This window comes from Ambystoma mexicanum, chromosome 9 (assembly GCF_040938575.1).
Source record: "Ambystoma mexicanum isolate Mex_15411 chromosome 9, UKY_AmexF1_1, whole genome shotgun sequence".
NCBI lineage: Eukaryota > Metazoa > Chordata > Amphibia > Caudata > Ambystomatidae > Ambystoma > Ambystoma mexicanum.
Window position 1 is genome coordinate 448,520,367 of NC_090931.1, and position 19,326 is coordinate 448,539,692.

The 19,326-nt window shown below is 43.7% G+C and overlaps 1 protein-coding gene across 2 annotated transcripts in view; it reads left to right on the forward strand.

Moving 5' to 3' along the window:
* Positions 1-19,326, forward strand: part of DTX2 (deltex E3 ubiquitin ligase 2) — a 1,122,618-nt gene that overhangs the window by 876,405 nt on the left and 226,887 nt on the right. For both annotated transcript variants that reach the window (XM_069614954.1, XM_069614953.1), the window contains one exon: positions 769-927. In XM_069614954.1, the coding sequence (XP_069471055.1) occupies positions 769-927 (159 nt within the window). The remainder of the gene's footprint in view (positions 1-768; positions 928-19,326) is intronic.

The window sequence follows — 19,326 nt, forward strand, 5'->3', positions numbered from 1 at the left end:
CACTCATTCCAAGACAGATACACAGGTGGGACAAGCGGTTCTAAGACATCTGTTCGCCAATGAACCGTCTCACGGCCCACCACCTTCTCCTAACACTTCTCGCTAATCTATGCACAGCGTGTGATTTAAGCAGATTCCACAAGCTTAAGAAGGGATACATTACTCACCGTAATCGTATTTCTGATGCTTGTCTGCTTGGATTCACACGCGCCCATCCTTCCTCCCCTCGGAGAGAAGGCGCATGGATGCTTATGAGCTTGTCTAATACATATCTGCTTGGATACATCTCCACTCACGCAACACTTCATGCTACCTCATGTCAGAAAAATAACAATCTGAGGGACCTTGACATGTGAAGGACCATGGGTACAGTGAACGTCACACTAGGGATATTATTACTGGCATGCCCTGTCGACGCACCTTTTCGAATTTCGAAAACAACAACTGTAATACTCTGCGGCTTCGTCGGCCTATGCACAGCATGTTAATCTAAGCAGATACAAGCATCAGAAATACAATTACGGTGAGTAATGTATCCCATATACGCGGAAACACATATAATCACTGACCAAATAATGAAGTTGTTAAGTTAGGATTCATTCATTAGTGCTAGTACGTGGTATAATAATGAGATCTGTTATTTAAGATCCAAGAGACAATTTTATCTGTTTGAGCAATAGAATCTGTCAGTAGTAGTAATGTTATTGTTGTGAACTGTGAGTTGCCCCTCTGTCACCCTACCTGACGGTGTATATTCTTTTCTTGTAGGACTGCATCATCTGCATGGAGAAGTTGGGGTCTCCCTCTGGATATGGAGATGCGCTGGAGAGCAAGACCATCCAGCCCCACGCTGTAGGAAAGCTGAAGCAGTGTGGTCACGATTTCCATGTCCTCTGCATGCTGGCCATGTATAACAATGGGAACAAGGTATGGTACCACTGTGCTAAAAGGTCTGTATAGGCCTGAAGACTGTCGCAACAGGTATTCTCACATGCCAAATACTAATAAAGACACCAGATAACTTCATTGAGCTAGATTGAACAATGGCCAAGTGGAGGTTTTCATTTGTGGAGACTGTTTGAATTGTACGCTTATTTCCTTTTGTTACCTTCTAATGTGGTCACATGCCCACATTGGTCCAGTCACCCTGAGTTTAGGCTTGTTGGTGCTGTCTACCACTGTACGGGTCTTAAGCATTTTTCTCTGCCACCTTAAACATGTGATAAAGAAAAAAAGGATACCAGATAATATACTCCCTATCCCTTTACTTCACTAACCAGAGTCTAAACTTCCTCAGTCGAGACATAAGGAACAGGCTTTCTTGCAGCTCACTTCTTGCATGCTATGCCCGATTTTGGTATTGTTTTCAAAGCTTACCATGCTCTGGTTCTCAATTGTGAATTTGCCTGCCACTACTTCTTTCTGTGCTGTCGTTTCCACCCTTTGGTTAATGCAGCCAGTGTTTGAGTTTAAGCATTGCAGATCTTGTTCATTTCAATTATGTAAACTGACCTGCACTCCTTTGACGGGTCCCCTGTACTCTGTGATTCCTAATCCTTCAGAAATCCGTGGATCAGGATTCATTAGTCCAGGGTTCTGTTTTATTTCCAGTCCAATCTAAAAATAACACACAACACCCTAGTAGTTTTATAGAAATTGTACATCTAGCACAGCTCAATGTCTGATGCAGTGTTGTGCGTCCCAACTCTGCAAGCCGCAAGTTAGTCAAGCTAGCAACCCTAGACCAGTCTACGATCCAAACAGCATTGGCACTACTACACATATTGTGAACATATAAACTCTCTGGGATAGAAGATTTGATCAGACTAGCACAGATGTTATCTTGAACACAATGATGGCTAATGTACAGAACTTTAATGAACGCAAAAGCAATTCATACTAGAAATCTGATGGGCCAGGCAGTTCTCCTTCGTCCTCCTTAGTTGGGCTCCTGTCATGTTAAAACCTCTGTCAGGGAAGTGTTAAGGTGGGATAAATGAAGCTTTGCATGTCCGAGACCCACCAACCTCTTCGGTACCAGTGAGACGAGTGGCTTAGCCATTTACTTCAGTGGTAAGGACTTTTTTTTGCAGTTCGCCGAGGACCTTGACAGGGGCAAGAAAGCTGCACTGAAACTGCTTTGCGCTACCAGAGCTCCTAAAGTGAATGTCCTTCTCTCTACCAGCCAGCTGGCATTTTTAGGAGCAAACAGTATTACGAGAATGTTCCATGAGCAAGACATGTCAAAAACAGAAACATTGGAAACTCTGGGGCTCAAGAGAAATTATATGTATGCTTTTTAGATTTACGTTTAAACCAATGAAACCCTGCACGTTTAAATGTTAACTTTTCAGCGGAAACCATAACAAAATAACGTTTCCATGCCCAGTGCCTGAATTTTCTGTGTACTTTTCGTTTGCTGCAATTTTTATTGTTGGCGTTGAGGAGTGGTAATAAGAGGAGCTGGAGAGACCACACACACACTGCGATGTAATGCAGTTTGCCCAAAACAGCTATTTTCAGGTTTATACTCGGATCAGTTTATCTGTAGGAAAGCCTCTGTTTTGTTTTTTTTGTCGCCTTTCATTTCTTCTGGCTCTATAACATCATTGTATCAAAAATGCATGTGCATCTTTTGCAGGCTACCCGCATGCAGCCATTCATTCCTCTACTGCACACATTGCCCTTTGCAGAGTTTTATTTGTAAATTCATACAGGCCAGGTATGTTTTTGCTGTAAGTCTAAAGAAAGTTGACCTTTGAACTGCTCTAAAAATTGTCCAATTGCAGTCAATCCTTGGTTTATCTAATGTTAATTAAGTTAATCTGAGGCAGTTTGGATACAATTAGGATTGTGAGCAAATGTTATGCTTCTAATAAAATAAATACGTTTTCTTCTTCAAAAAATGTTTCAAATAAGTTATATTTCCTGTTTATTTGCTTTTTCACCACGTTCTAAATGCAGCAATAAATGTATTTTTTATACACTGAAAACCGTTGCCTGTGATTGTTTTTAGGGGAAGAATGAAGATTCCAATGTTTTCTGAAAGCACAGTTTAAAAACTAACTGCAGGAAACCCTAATTATAAGTCACATCACAAATTTTCGTCGCCCACGCGGCCAAAATTCACAAAGAGGCAGCTATGCCCAGGGACAAGGTACACAATGGAATAACAACCAGCAGTCTACCCAGAGTTACGGCAGGGGTAACAAGAGAGGTCGTGGAAGAGGCAGAGGCAGCCCCAACAAGGGCGGTGGCACGCCTCCACCAAAACAGTGACGCTCAGTTCAGGGTCCCTTGCCACGCAACCCCAGTAGGGGGACGCATTTCCACCTTCACCCAGGCTTGGGAAGGGATCACCTCAGACAGATGGGTGCTGTCAACAGTATCCGCAGGATATTGTATAGAACTACTGCAGCGTCCCCGGAATCATCCTCCACGACAAAGAGTGCACTCCCTAGAGCATCAAAGGATCCTTCTCGAGGAGATCGCCATTCTGCTAGAAAAGGACGCGATAGAACTCGTCCCAGGACACCAGGTAAACAAGGGTATCTATTCAACTTACTTCCTTGTGCCAAAGAAAGATTTGACAATGCGCCCAGTATTGGACTTACGGCCTGCCAACAAATATGTCAAGCCCCAAAAATTCCGTATGACCACGCTACAAGAGGTAATCCCCCTCCTAAAAAAGGGGGATTACATGGCAACCTTGGATATGAAAGATGCTTATTTTCATATTTCCATGCTCCCAGCGCACAAAAAGTACTTGCGCTTCAAGGTGGACAGTCGCCACTACCAATTCAAGGTACTGCCCTTCGGGATAGCTTCAGCACCAAGGGTATTCACCAAGGTACTGGCGGTGGCGGCTGCACACCTACGCAGGGAAGCAATCCCGGTGTACCCTTATCTGGACGACTGGCTCATAACGGGGGAAACCCCAGGAATTTGCAGGTCAAACATTCAGAGGACTATCGACCTCCTCCACGAATTAGGCTTCTCCATCAACGAGAAAAAGTCAAGCCTGGTGCCAAGCACCTCAAAACAGTTTCTAGGAGCTATCCTAGATACTCAGAAAGGATTGACCTTCCCCTCGGAAGAGAGAATTCGGAATATACTTCTGCAAATTCCGCATTATCAGTCAGGTCAACAGATAACAGTACGCAAAGCTATGCGGTTACTGGGCATGATGGCGTCATGCATTTACCTGGTCCCCCACGCGCGTCTGCGCATGCGTCCCATGCAGGAATGGTTGGCGAAACAGTGGTCTCAGGCAAGTGGTCATTGGGACGATCTAGTGGTCGTTTCGCCAACACTCGTACAGAGCCTACACTGGTGGACAAGAGAGAATCTCGCAAAGGGGAAACCCTTTTACGATCCCGAAGTACAAGCCGTGGTGACTACAGATGCATGCCTGACTGGGTGGGGAGCTCACCATCTCCACCACACAGCTCAGGGTCTCTGGTCTCACTCAGTAGCCAAGAACCACATCAATCTGCTAGAGCTTCTGGCAGTATTCCGAGCGCTAAGGGCGTTCGAGCCCCATCTACTGAACTTGTCGGTGCAGATCAGGACGGACAGCACGACAGCCATGTTCTATCTGAACAAGCAAGGGGGGACTCGTTCGCCAAATCTGTCCAAGCTTGCCCAGAAAATATGGATATGGGCACTCAGACGGAACATCTTCCTGTCATCGCAACATGTTCCAGGGGAGCTCAATTCCCTAGCGGATGCTCTAAGCAGAAACTCCCTCCCAGAAGAACACGAATGGGTCCTTCACAGAGACGTAGTAGAAGATCTCTTCTCTCAGTGGGGTTTCCCCACTATAGACCTATTCGCCACAAGCGAAAACAAACAATGCCCAGGATTTGCATCCAGGTTCCCCCAGCCGGACTCCCAAGGGAATGCCCTGTGGATGAACTGGTCAGGGATGTTTGCGTACGCTTTTCCACCAACTCCTCTCATCAGGAAGGTGGTGTACAAGATGAACAAGGAATCTATGACGCTCATCCTAGTTGCTCCCATGTGGGCGAGACAACCATGGTTTCCACACCTACGCAGGATGGCGGTGTGCGAACCCATCAGACTCCCAGCCTGGTACAACCTACTGTCCCAGCAACAGGGTCAAACAGTGCATCAGGAACCCAACTCTATGAACCTAGCAGCATGGCTCCTGAAGTCATAGAGTTTGGACATCTCAAATTACCACAGAGGTGTATGGACATTCTAAAGGAGTCCAGGAAACCAAATACAAGGCACTGTTACTTTGATAAGTGGAAAAGATTCGTTATCTGGTGCCAGAATAAACAAATCAACCCGGTTGATTGCACTCCTTCCAACGTTGTGACATACATGCTCCACCTGCTGGATGCAGGGTTGGTTTTTAACTCGCTGAAAGTACACCTGGCAGCCCTCTCGGCTTACACCACATCCCATAACAAGGTCTCGTGGTGGAAAGTACCAGTGGTTAAAGCCTTCATGGAAGGAGTAAAGAGACTTCACCCTCCTATTTCGAACCCACCGCCAGGATGGGACCTCAACGTGGTGCTAGCTAAGCTCATGGGACCCCCATTCGAACCCATGCATAAAAGTAGTCTCAAACACCTGACTTATAAAACGGCCTTCTTAGTAGCCATTACCTCCATAAGAAGGGTCAGTGAAATTCAGGCTCTGTCAGTGCAGGATCCTTTCTTTACTATCCACAAGGACAAACTGGTTTTACGCACACACCCTAGGTTCTCACCTAAATTCATATCCAAGTTCCATGTAAACCAGTCCATCGAGCTTCCGGCTTTCTTCCAGAACCCGCAAAGCTCGGCTGAGGTGAAACTACACACCCTAGATGTGCGTAGGGCGGTCCTATACTATGTAAATAAAACCAGACCGCTAAGGAAAACAGATCAACTGTTTGTCTCCGTAGCTACAGGCAGAGAGGGGGATCGCGTCTCTAAGGGCGCTATCTCGAAGTGGATTATCAACTGTATACAGCTGTGTTACTCTCTTTCTGACAAGACTCTGCCTTTTACGCCAAGGGCCCACTCTACTAGAGGCATTGGTGCCACTCTGGCTTTCATTGCAAATGTTCCCCTCGACACCATTTGCAAAGCGGCTACTTGGAGCTCTATTCACACTTTTACTCAGCATTACTGCATTGACACTCATTCCAAGACAGATACACAAGTGGGACAAGCGGTTCTAAGACACCTGTTTGCTCATGACCCTTCTCACATCCCACCTCCTTCTTCTGGTACTGCTCGCTAATCTATGCACAGCATGTGATCTAAGCAGATTCCACAAGCCTCAGAAGGGATACATTACTCACCGTAATCGTATTTCTGATGCTTGTATCTGCTTAGATTCACATGCGACCCACCCTTCCTCCCCTCCGAGAGAAGGCGCATGATTGCTTGTAGTCTTACCTTTTCTGTCTATCTGCTTGGATTATCTGTACTCACGCTACTCCTCATGCTTCCTCATGTCAGAAAAAATACAATCTGAGGATCCTACACGCGTGAGGGATCTTGGGTACAGTGGACGTCACACTAGGGATAGTATTACTGGCACGCCTGTGTCGACGCCCATTTTCGACTTTCGAAAAACAAACTGTAATACTCCGCAGCTTCCACTAGATGTCGGCCTATGCACAGCATGTGAATCTAAGCAGATACAAGCATCAGAAATACGATTACGGTGAGTAATGTATCCCATATATATATATATATATATATATATATATATATATATATATATATATATATATATTCCTGAGGCTTGTGGAATCTGCTTAGATCACAATCTATGCATAGGCCGACATCTAGTGGAAGCTGCAGAGTATTACAGTTGTTGTTTGCGAAACTCCAAAATGGACATCGACAGGGCGTGCCTGTAATACTATCCCTAGTGTGACGTCCACTCTACCCATGGTCTTTCACGCATTAAGGTCCCTCAGATTGATTTTTCCGCCATCGTCGCACGCCATAATGCGGGGTTCCGTTTCGGCCAACGCCATTTATATTATCGTAATTGGAGCTAGACTCTTTCTATCCTTTATTTACCGACCTTCGACGGCAGTGGAAAGGACGAACGTCGTCGACAAAGAGCTGACCCGACAACACCCCTTCAGCCTTGGAAGGCCGCACCGGGCCTCGGCCCAGAAAGTAGGGAGAGTGGGGGGTGGACATTTCTTGGGCCACTAAGAGAATGCATATTTCCCTTTACCCTCTCTATTTTCGCCTAGTTGCCCTTCCATCCAAATATGGAAAACGCACCATTTAAATTCAGCCCCGTTGCAACAGGAAGTTCCCCTGGAAAGACGAGCACCGGGTGTGCGCAACCTCTGTCTTGCACAGGACCACGACGAGGGCCATTGTCGAGCTTGTCAGCTCTTCAAACCGAAAACATTGAAGGACCGAAAGACCAAACGTTGGGCCCACCATGCCATGCAGGCCAAAGCCGCCATGGATGTGGAGGTTGTATCCAGTGACGGCAGAATCGGCGTCTTTTCAGATGACGAAGGCGACAGGGAACGACTGATTACCACGTGCTAGCCCCCGACCCCACCAGACAGGCTGGCGGTGCTGTTACCAGGACGGCTCCTGGCGGCAGTAGCACACATGTCAGCCCACACTAATCACATACCAAAGGACAGAGAGTCGATGACAATGTGGGAGAAAAATCCTCAGGTTATGCTAAGCTTACAAAACATGCGACCAACTAGTGGTGCCACGTCTTTGCACCCTTCTAGTTACCCCTTAGCAAGACCCAGTCCAAATTGATCTCTATGATCCAAATACAGTCTCTGAGGAGATTGAAACACTAGAGGAGGGAGACCAATACTACGATGAAGGTGAAGAGGATGTGTATAACTTACCCTGTGCTGTTAACCTAGACCCACCGGTGGCAGATTCACTGGTGGACAACCAACTTCAGTATAACGATATGCTCATAAGAGCAGCCGAGCATTTCCAAATTCAGACACAGGAGACCCAATTAGACAATGATTTTGCAGGACAGGAAAGCTGTTACCCAATTTATACCTATTTTTTAGTCAGTTCAAAGAAGAAGCCAACCCTCTCTAGAGACTCCAAACCAAACGCAGGCCGTGAACCCACGTATTGAAAAGGTGTTCCAGCCTGCACCCACAGACCCACTATACATTAGGGGCCAATTAAGACCAGACTCACTAGTAGTAACCACAACTCTGAAAAGGGCAGGAACACCTCTAGCCTCATCGGAAGCACCCCCCTCCCCCCGATAAGGAAACCAAAAAACCTTACACTCTCGGCAGAAAAGTGGCCACCTCAGCAGCTTTTCAAACAATGATTGCCAACACCACCACTTTATTGGCAACAGCCACAAGTGGGAGGAGATTGCTATCCTAATGGCTTTGGCTCCAGAACCTCTAAAATCGCAGTAGCGGAAGGAAAAGCAGTGTCAAAAAAGGCAGTGTCAAACTGCATCCTGAAAAATTACTTGGATACCGCAGACAATGCGGGCAGAATAATTTCTATGGGGACACTCTTAAAATGCCACGCATGGCTAAGCCAATCAGGATTTGAACTGGAAATGCAGGCAACACTCCTCAACATGCCTCTCGAACCGAATGTACTATGTAGCCGTTGAGGATGCATTCAAATCTGCCAACGAAGAACATGACACTCTTAAATTACTAGGCTAGCTCACTAATAAACCACCATGCCAAAGAGGCGGAAACAATTTTTCGTTGCTTTCGAGGGCAGAACTCACAAAGAGGTGGCGGATGTAGCCAAAATCAAAGCTCATCTTGGGGTTCCAATCGGGGACAAGCCTCTCAAGGCTTCCAAAGAGGCCAGCGTAGATCGCGCCGCCGCGGGAGGTCCTCCACTTCCAGAGGTGGAGCAACACCTCTGAATCAATGCCCACCCGCTTCAGGTCCCCTCCCATGCCTCTCCAGTAGGAGGGCGTATAACACACTTCACCCATGCATGGGAGGGAATCTCCTTGGACAAGTGGGTGCTCATCTGTGGAGGGTGGCTATTGCGTGCAGTTACTATAGCAACCCTCAAACCATCCCCTGCGTCAAAAACCAACCACGAAGGAGGAGCAACGCATCCTTCTAGAAGAGGTTGCAACACTGCTGCTCAAGGACGTCATCGAAATCGTCCCTGTGAACCAGGTAAACAAGGGTATCTATTCAACCTACTTCCTTGTGCCAAAAAAGATCGAACAATGCGCCCAGTATTAGACCTGCGCCCTGCAAACACCTATGGAAAGCCACAACATTTCTGCATGACAGCGCTACAAGAAGTAATCCAACTGCTAAAGCGGGCGGACTACATGGGAACCTTGAATATGAATGATGCCTATTTTCATATTTCAATGTTCCCAGCGCACAGAAGATTCTTGCGTTTCAAGATGGCAAACCAGCACTACCAATTCCAGGTGCTACCCTTCGGAATAGCATCCACTCCAAGGGTATTCACCAAGGTACTGCTGGTGGTGCCAGCGCACCTGCGCAGGGAAGCAAACCCACTGTATCCCTACCTGGACAACTGGCTGATCACAGGGGAGGCACCCCAAATTTGCAGGAAAAATACACAAAGAACAATAAACCTTCTTTTTCAATTGGGTTTCTCAATAAATGAGAAAAAATAAAGCCTTGTACCAAACAAGACCAAACAGTTAATAGGAGCGGTCATTAACCCGGAAAAAGGGCTAGTGTTTCTGTCAAAGGAAGAATCCAAAACATGTTACTGCAAATACCACATTATCAAGCCGGTCACCAGATAAGCATACGCATAGATATGCGTTTGGTCGGCATGATGGCATCTTGCATGTACCTGGTCCTACACGCACATTTGCGTGTGCGCCCATTGCAGGAGTGCTTGGCGAAACAGTGCTCTCAGGCAAGCGAGCAGTGGGACAATCTATTGGTCATTTCGCCAACACTAAAGCGCTTCGTTCGTGGACCAAGGAGAATCTGTTAAAGCGAAAACCCCTCCACGATCGGCGGTGCAAGCAGTAGTTACAACAGACGTGTCTGTCCTGTCTAGGCTGATCAGGTGTGCCCTCCCGAGACCCCTTCTCACCTCCTTCTGTAGAATTGTTCTGGGTCCCTGAGGATTCCTTTTGCCGGGATCTTCTTACTTCCCTTGGTTTCTTATCTTTAGACTTCTTCTCCTTCTCGTGTAAATAAGGCCTTGCTCCGCAGGTGGCCATCTTGACTGGGTGTGTAACCCATGCCAAAGGGAACCCCATGGAGCCAGCCTCAATCCAGGGAAAAAGCCGATGGCACCAAAAAACCCTGGCGATGATATGTAGAACCAAGTCCTAGAAGTAAGCCTTCAGCAGCGTATCCCAAGGTAAGGTCTCTTCCTTCCTGACCCACAATAGGATTCAGATAGAATGTAGTCTCCAAGAACCAGCCCGAAGAGGACAGCAGATCTGATCCGCACACTTGTTTTTTTTATTTTTATTTTTTTTATTTTGATACAGCTGAAATCAATCAACTTTTCAAAATTACATAAATATAAACATAAAATTAAGATTCATTTCAATTAAAATTTTTGACACAAGTTCACTTACAATTTCACATAAAAAACTTAATGAGACATAAAGGAGCAAAAGGAAAGAAAGAAAGTAAAATAAAAGAAGATAAAGTCACTAAAATACAGGAGCTCAGCCAAAAGATAAAAAAACTGATATGAACAGATAAGAACATCTTAATTCTAAACTCATATTGTCATTTAATAACAACAAATTTTGTAAATTGGCTCAGTTCTACTTTAGTTGGTAAAATATTTTCAAGAAATAGTACCAGGGCTTTAATTACCGCAAACCTCGGACTATTAAATAAAATGCTCCAAGTCTCAATTTCATTCCTTTCCATATGAATGTCTAACAAGTTTGAAAAGTATTTGTTTCTGATATCTTTCAATTTAGGGCACGATACGATCACATGTTGTAATGTTTCCCTTGCAGAGAGTATTTCACAAAATCGACAAAAATTTAAGTCAGCAGAAACAATTTGGCGCCTCACTAGCAGCTCTCTCGTAGGCCATAAGTTCAACCTTATACGCAAATATTGATTTCTGATTTTTGCTGAGGGGCATTTCATGAAATAACTTGCCACTTGACCCATTCGCTTATTACCAAAAATTCTGGAAATAAAGTCTCTGTAATTAATGCAGAGCTCATAGTTCTTAATCAAAGCCCATTGATAAGAGTTTCTTAGCACTGGTTGGGCTATCAATTAAGAACTGTAAGGAGATATTTGCCTCCACAAGAATTTTTAGAACAAAAGTTCGCCATTTTGCAGGGAAGTATAGAACAGAGGTGGTCAAATAGTGGGCATCTGTGCTCAAAATGTTATTGTTTGTCACACCCATCAACCATTTTCAGAAAAAGGCACACATTCTCCATTTAACTCTACTCGCTAGAGAGTTGATACCCAATCCAAAACATAGTATAGGCAAAGGCACACAATTGGGTAAATGTAGCGCCTTTTTCCAGAAAGCAGCTTCGAGTTTATTCCATAATTGATAATTTACGTAAAGTTTTGACTCAGTGCCATATAGGAGACTAGCAATCACTTTTTGTTCGTAGAACATAAATAAATGCTTTAGAGTGAATTTGCCGTATCTATAGACAAGTATTTTAGCTTGTGACACCAATGATAGAAGTTTGGATTGCAACATTATCAAATATTTGGGATCTCCAATAGTATTTTGGATAAACAAGCCCAAATATTTGTATTCAGAAACTATTTGCAAAGGTTCAAGTCGGAGATGCCAAACTACATTTTGATTGTTACATCTACCCTTAGGTCTGCATATCATGATTTGTGATTTTTCCAAATTTATTATTAATTGGTTCTTCAAGGCATAATCAGACAGCGCAGATAACATATTCTGGAGGCCCTTAGGCGTCTGCGAAACCAAAACCAGGTCATCAGCGTAAAGAAGCTAAGGTATTCTCTGGCCACCCAATTCAGGCGCATCCGATGAAATGCGATGAAAAGCAAAGCCTAAGTCAAGAATGAACAAATTAAATAAAAATGAAGCCAGAATACACCCCTGTTTGAGTCCTAAAAATGTGGCAATAGATGCAGATAATAAACCTTCTGTGGAAAGTCTGACACGCATAGAAGTTTCTGAATGATAAGGATAACATAGAGGACAGACAACCAAGTGAATATAACTTATGAAATAACAAATTCCGATTGATAGAATCAAAAGCAGAACGAAAATCAATAAAAGCAAAATATAAGGATTGATTGCGTGCTGCATATTGAGACTTGAGCATGTTCAGTGAGATCATGTTAGGTAAGGTGCCAAGACCAGCAACAAAGCCTGATTGTAAAGGATCCATTTTTGAGCATTCCTTCGACCACTTTCTTAATTCTCTAAAAATTAGACGTGAGTATATCTTGCCAGGTACATCAAGAAGGGAGATGGGCCGATAGCTGGCAGGGTCGGCTCGATCTCCCTTCTTGTAAATAGGGATGACGATTGATTGTTTCCACGACATTGGAATCGTTTGTGAAACATTGATAGATTCAAACAGGAGGCACAAAATATCTGCCCAAATGTCCGGAAATTGTTTGAGATGTATATTGGCCAAACCGTCCGGACCAGGGTCTCTATAATTGCTTGCCTGTTTTATAAAGTACAATATATCATCTCTATCGAAGGCCAAATGCAGTGGTGGTAAAGCCACTGGAACTACTAAATCTACATTTGACGGGGGATCTGCAAATAAGGTCGAATAATGCTGAATCCACATAGATTCCGTCACATCATTGGCTTGGACAGCCACCTGATGTCCCGCTGTAACCTGATTAATAATAATCCAAGATTGAGCAGAATTCTTCGCTGCTTAGGCCTTTAACATAGTATTTCCATCAGTTTGATAAAGTTTAGCCCTCATACCCTTCACCCAGTTTCTGTACTTTGTTCTAATTTGGGTCAAGAGGGGTGAGCGCATATCTGCTGGCAATTTGAGGGCGGCTCTCCTATCTGCCCTCATGCTGGCTTTTTTGGCTCTAATTTCCTGGTCAGGTAGATGTAAATGAGGTGTCTGTTTCTGTTTGTGCAGTGAAGAGCTTGCTTGGAACAATTGCATCAAGTCATGATAAATGACATCACCAGGTGAAAAACCCCCTTTTTGACTAATCAATTTTGCGTGATAGCAGTCCCTAAAAGCCGTAAGTGATGTTTCCGACCATAACAGTCTGTTCCTCGCAGGATTAACTTTGATGGGACCCATAGTATAAATAGGGTCCAAATTAGATGTGTGAAAGTTTAAGGACCACGTCATATTTAGGATATTGTGATCACTGGCTTCTGTATCTATTATTTCAAATGCTGAAATGTTGTTTAGCAAACTTGCATTTACATACATAAAATCAATGATACCTCGACTCCGACCATGGTGCCATGTAGCTCTGGGTGGTATATCCTGCGGAAACGCTCCATTTAGCATAAACAGATTTCGGGAATGAACAAGACTCACCCACTTCTGCATGCAAACTTTTTCAGCATTACCTGGAGAACTCAAACAATGCAAGTTTAAATCGCCAGCTAATAGGATGAAATCAGTAAGGCCCTCGAACATAACTATGTCCAAGGCCTTAGTAACAGATTTAAGAAAACAGTTATCATGAATTCCGGAGGGATTCCAATAAACATTTATCGCCGCACAAGAAAAATTCTTACCCATGATTTTTGACATTTGTAAAAAGGGGCTAGGGGAAAACCATGGTTCAATTTTTAACAAAGAAGATTGTTTCACTGCAGTCAACAGACCCGATGTAGGACGCCCCCGGGAACCTTTCTCAGCTGGATTCAAAAGGGTTACCAGACATTTGGTCGAAAAAAATTGGTCGAACCAATTTGGTCGAAAACCAAATGGTCGAATTTTTTTTTTTTTTCACCCCTTTTTTTTTTTTTTTTTTTTTTGGGGGGGGTCCCCCTCCCCAACCCCCTTTTTTTCTAAAAACCCATTTTTGTAAAAAACGAAAACCCGAAAAATAAATATAGAATTAAAAAAAATTCGACCATTTGGTTTTCGACCAAATTGCGTCGACCAAATGTCATTCGACCAGTTTTAGGTCGACCAAATGTCTGGACACCATTCAAAAGCACATCATAGTTGTTCCAAGATGGAACGCTCGTGAACCAAGATTCTTGCAACATTATAACATCACAACCCAATAGCTGTGCATTGGTATTATTAAGCAAATGACCATGACCTTGTGAATTCCAGCTAACGAAAGACCAAGAGCAAATTACAAGTTTGTCAAGCTAGTGTTGGCTACTTTTGAGATCGCACAAGCAAGTGCATGTAGTTACCACTTGTGTTTTGTTTGAAGATTGAGTGAGAGGAAAAGCCTGTGGACATTTTGGTGACGAATCCGAAAACTCTGATATTGTTTGAAGCGTAAAACCCAAATTAGAAAGTTGATGTTTAACCGCCCAAATAGAGTTTACCACAATTCTTGGGTTTATCCAGAGATGTACAGTTGAACAATTTGGTTTGTTAAAAAATTCCATAAGCTCGATATCAATAGATCCGATATCATCTAATTCAGGAATTTCACTAAAAATTTCAAGAATGGAAGCACGATTAAGTTTATATTGTTTGGCTGGAGTAGGCAAGCAAGTAAGAGTTAAAGCATGAATCGCTGGTCGTTTATTGCCTCCAGTCGTACGTTTATGTTTTAATGACAAAGGGAGAGCTTTAGCCATTTGCAGAGGTGCACTAGCTACATTCGGTTTTACATGGGTAGAATTTTCAAGGAACTTGTTCACAGACAAATGAAACAGTCTTTCTATGTCTCTAGTAGAGATAGTCTCAGCCACAGATCCAGTCGCCGTGGACTGTACGGCCACCTGAGAACTAATTTGAGATGGAAAAGCCTTAAATCCATCTGGAAGCGCTGTTTGTGTAGGCTTGGTAGAAACAGTCTGTGGAACAGCTTGAGTGGACACAGCGTTTGCCAATTGTTGTGAGGATTTTTGTACATATTGCGACGACAAAACAAAAGATTCTTTTGTGGGCAGAGAATTAGATTGGGGAAAGATCCATTTTTTTGTGGCAGATTTAGATGACATATCAATTGCTTTCCTTAATTCTTTAAGTCGTGTATCTTTATTTGCAGGGCTGTTCAACAAATCTGCTTTATGGGGAGAATCATCAGTTATGTGATTACTGTGTGTACTTTTGGACATATTAGTCGTCACTCGTATTAGGTCATTTAGAGGGCTGTGGTCCACTGACACTGACGGAACCCTCTCTTTCCGATTGAGTGACTGCAAAGAATATTTTTTTGCAACTACTTTGGCCGCAGCAATAGTAGTGGCGGCAGGTACAGAGATGTTTTTAACAAAAGCTTTGATTTGACTGCTGCGTTTAACGACAGATTTTATATTTTTGGATTTTTTGCTAGAAGCAGTCTGTTTCAGATCTATTTTAGCACAATCCACAGAAATTGATTTTCCATCAAATAATGGGTACGTTGGTTTCGATGATTTTATTTGCTGATGTAAAAGAGAGTTTTGTACAGCACTCATGGGATCTGTAATGGGATTAGGAAAGCACGGGATAGACTGATATTCTTTTGAGGAGGTTACGAGCAAAGAGGAAGTCTGAGAAGCTATGGATCTCCTAATTTTTAGGGGACTAAGAGGGGGTCTCAGACTTTCTAACTTATTGGAAAGCGTAAGATGCTCTGCCAGAACTTGATTTAATTGATTGGAATGTAAATCAGCCTTCGTAGCTAGGACCTCAAAAAGTTTGGCTAAGGCCAAATAGCAGTATTCATTGAGGTGAGAGCTATTGCAGTTTGAACACTATACGATTCCACCAGTCCCAGATCTGCATTACCGTGAGTATTTGATCTGCGCAGAGTAGGAGCAGCAAATGACAAATTAACTACGGAATCTGCAGCACTGATGTTAGTAAATAAAATGGGAGATTTAGATACATTTTCAGGAAGTGTATGAGTAGAGATAAGCGTGTCATTTATGTCAATGTCTATTACCGGCATGTCACCAAAGATTGAAATTTTTTAATTTGAAGAATTACTAATGGAGATTGCATGCTGGTCTGGCGTTACGATGGAGGGAATAACAGCGCCAGTTAATACATTTTTTAACAAAATACTGTCAGACAAAGAAACATTTTCATTTGCAAAAGAGACAGTTGTTGGGCCACCAGGGCCAGATTTTACCATATCTTCATTTATGTCTTCCACCATGATGTTCTTGGCTGCATGTCCATTTTGTGAGGCCTTTTGTGGAACAGGGGCACTTTGGTCATCCTGACCACATGGTGTTAATTTGTTATATCCAGTTCTATTTCCCACGGAAAATACCGTACTTTGATCACTGCAAAAGGGACGAATGTCCATGCCTAGACGGTTTATAGTTCTTGTGTCCATTTTTAATTTTGAATTTTCTACTCGAGGTGTGGAACTCGAGCGATGTTTTCTTTTAACAGCAGGTGATTTTTCACCATTTATAAAATGAGCAGCTGAAATGTGAGGCATTCCTGTTTTTAGGGTGGAGATACCTAGTTTCATTTTCACCAAATCCCAGAAAGGAAAAAATAAAAGAATGGGGTGCAAGGAAAAAATGAAAGTGATAAATATAGAAAGAAAACAAAATATAAAGGAGCACGAAAGTAAAAGAACGCCACATGCTGCGACCAGCGCGGCAAAGCGGGACTTCTACGGGGCTTCCTCGGGTGCGCGCGTATTTATTTATAGGCCGCCTCCCAGCAGAAGTAAAGGCTGTGCAAAAGAAATAAAAGATAGGTTTTAGGCGTATATATTCACTTGATAGCAAAGTGAATAAACTGTATCCACTTAAGCTTCACCTCCTGGTAGATGGAGTCGTATTAAGTAACGAAAAGTTTGCAGTTGACAAAAAGTCCAGCAGCAACAAAGGAGAGTCTCCGGGCAAAGCGGGACTTCTACGGGGCTTCCTCGGGTGCGCACACTTGTGATTCACAGACACCCAGGGTGTACGGAGGGAGTCCAAAAAGGAATGAGAGAAAAACGGGAGGAAGGAGGATAGCTTTGGAAAAGGTAAGTGCTACAAGAGTGAAATCCCCAGAATTGTGAAGGTAGTGTAGAGGCACTGAAAGGATCGAACAGTCAGAAACGCCTTCCACAACGGACGCGTAAGAAATCGGAAGGAAACACTGCAAGCAGCCAAAGCCGAGTAGAAGAGATAGGACTCACCGCACGGAGGACGCGGAGAACAGGTAGCGAGGGTTACCGTACGGAAGTATGAGCAGGAGGGCAAGGAGCGGGCTGGAGAGAGGGATAGGAAAGCAGGGCAAAGAGATGAACGGGATAAACAGGAATAACCTCTTCAGTACGAGAACTGTAGATGCTACAGCGGGCACCAGAGATGGATACAACGTGCTGTGCTGATGACGCAGGGCATTGTTATAGTAACAGCGTCCATCTTGTGGTGGACATCTTGGGTGTGGGCTAGACTGTGAGCAGATGATACCGTTGGGTACTCACTTCTCCGTGATGTGTGTATAAGTTTCCATCTACTCCGTGCCTTCCAGGACTGTGGCATGACAGTATGCCTCCTCCTTATCGGCCCCCCCCGCCCCCCCGGCTTACCCGGGTGAAGTGTATGGAACCGCCTTATGAGTCTGGGTGCGTGGACATGACTTTGAGGGTCCCAAGTGCTTTCCGAAATGGGATATCCCTTCCAATGAACCAAATATTGAAGGGTACCCTTCGGTAACGAGAGTCCACCAGATGAGATACCTCATATTCCTCGACCTCTGAAGGAGTCGTCGCCTTGTGTTTCTGTCCCTTTCTCTTGAAGGGATCGGGAATGTATTCCTTTAGAATAGAGACATGGAAACTGTGAAGAAGGTTTCCACTTATGTTTTGTGGGAAAATGCAATTCTATAGAATATATATAGTTATTAAACACTTTTTTAAGGTGCGGGGGAGGAAAAGTGACTCTGGCACAAGACCACTGATACACATATGTAGAGAAAAGAAAGAGGATCCAAGGTAGGAGTCCTCCCGTCCCCTGCACACTATTACTATTTCATCATCAGATGGTTCATCAAATCTGAGTATATAGATTAATGCTACTTAATAATAAGTGAGTATGTAAGCAACAGGCTAGGCATTCAATTTAGTGAAAAACACAATGATTTAATAGGCATAACAAATTGTTTTCATTTGTTCATTGGATGCAGAAAGCAACAAATTATATTAGCAAGTATCAACAATGTATATATACAGTTCAGATAGAAAGGCTAACGCGTTTCGGGATCAACATCCCTTTTTCTTGAGCCAATAGTTTGAAATGAAAAACAGTAAAGTAAATGGAAAGTATGTCAATCCCGTGTTATTTGGATAGACATATGGATTATGTACAAAAATAATGAATTCAAAATAGCATAAACGCAAATGAATCCACTTAGTGGAGATGGATAAACATAAACGTGATTTGAGGCAATTATATGAGGAAGTTATAGCTTTAAATATAAAAAGCTATAACTTCCTCATATAATATAGAGAGTGTAGGAGTAGACTAACTTATGCCTACCCCCAACAACAGATGTATCCTACCTTCAGGAAGGTCTGATCTCATATACTTGTGTATAGGCGCATTATAAATGCCATATCATATATACCCTCAGCCGTATGGACAGTTGCCCCCGACAGCCCCTTGTGGTGCGCCAATTCCCGCATCCCAACCTGCTCCCCCACCAGCCTTTCCACAGTTAACTAATAATGTGACGTTGTATGCTGTACACCCAGGAAAACTCGGCTCCCACATTCCGAACAATACTTTTCTGGGTGGTACAGTTATGCAGTTTCAGGGGGCCACTGTGGTTTGAGGGAACACATACGTTTTTCCTGGCACAAACACACAGCCAGACTAGGACAGCCCACAGAGTGCCTTAGCGTGTCCAGTCCCATTGTTCACTGCCGACCCAGAAGAGGAACACTTGTTGGGGGTGGAGATGGGAAATAAACTATTCATTTTCATGGTAGATACAGGTGTGACTAAATCAAGTATGAGTGAGGTAGGATTATGGAAACGCAGGGCTTCTGTGGGGCAGTTCAATTAGTTCCTTTTACGAAGAAATTATCCATTAATATGTGGGCAGAGAGGTGTGGGCCCCCTTGTTGTATTCCACTGCGACTCCAATCTGCTGGTAAGGGACAACTGGAGTAGGCTCAACATGACCATCTCGTTCACAGAAAGAGGTGTGGTTTTTTCCACACCGAACATGTGTGCCGTGAGGATAATGTTGACTTTACATGTGCTCGTCATTGTGTCCATTGCAAGAGAAATACTG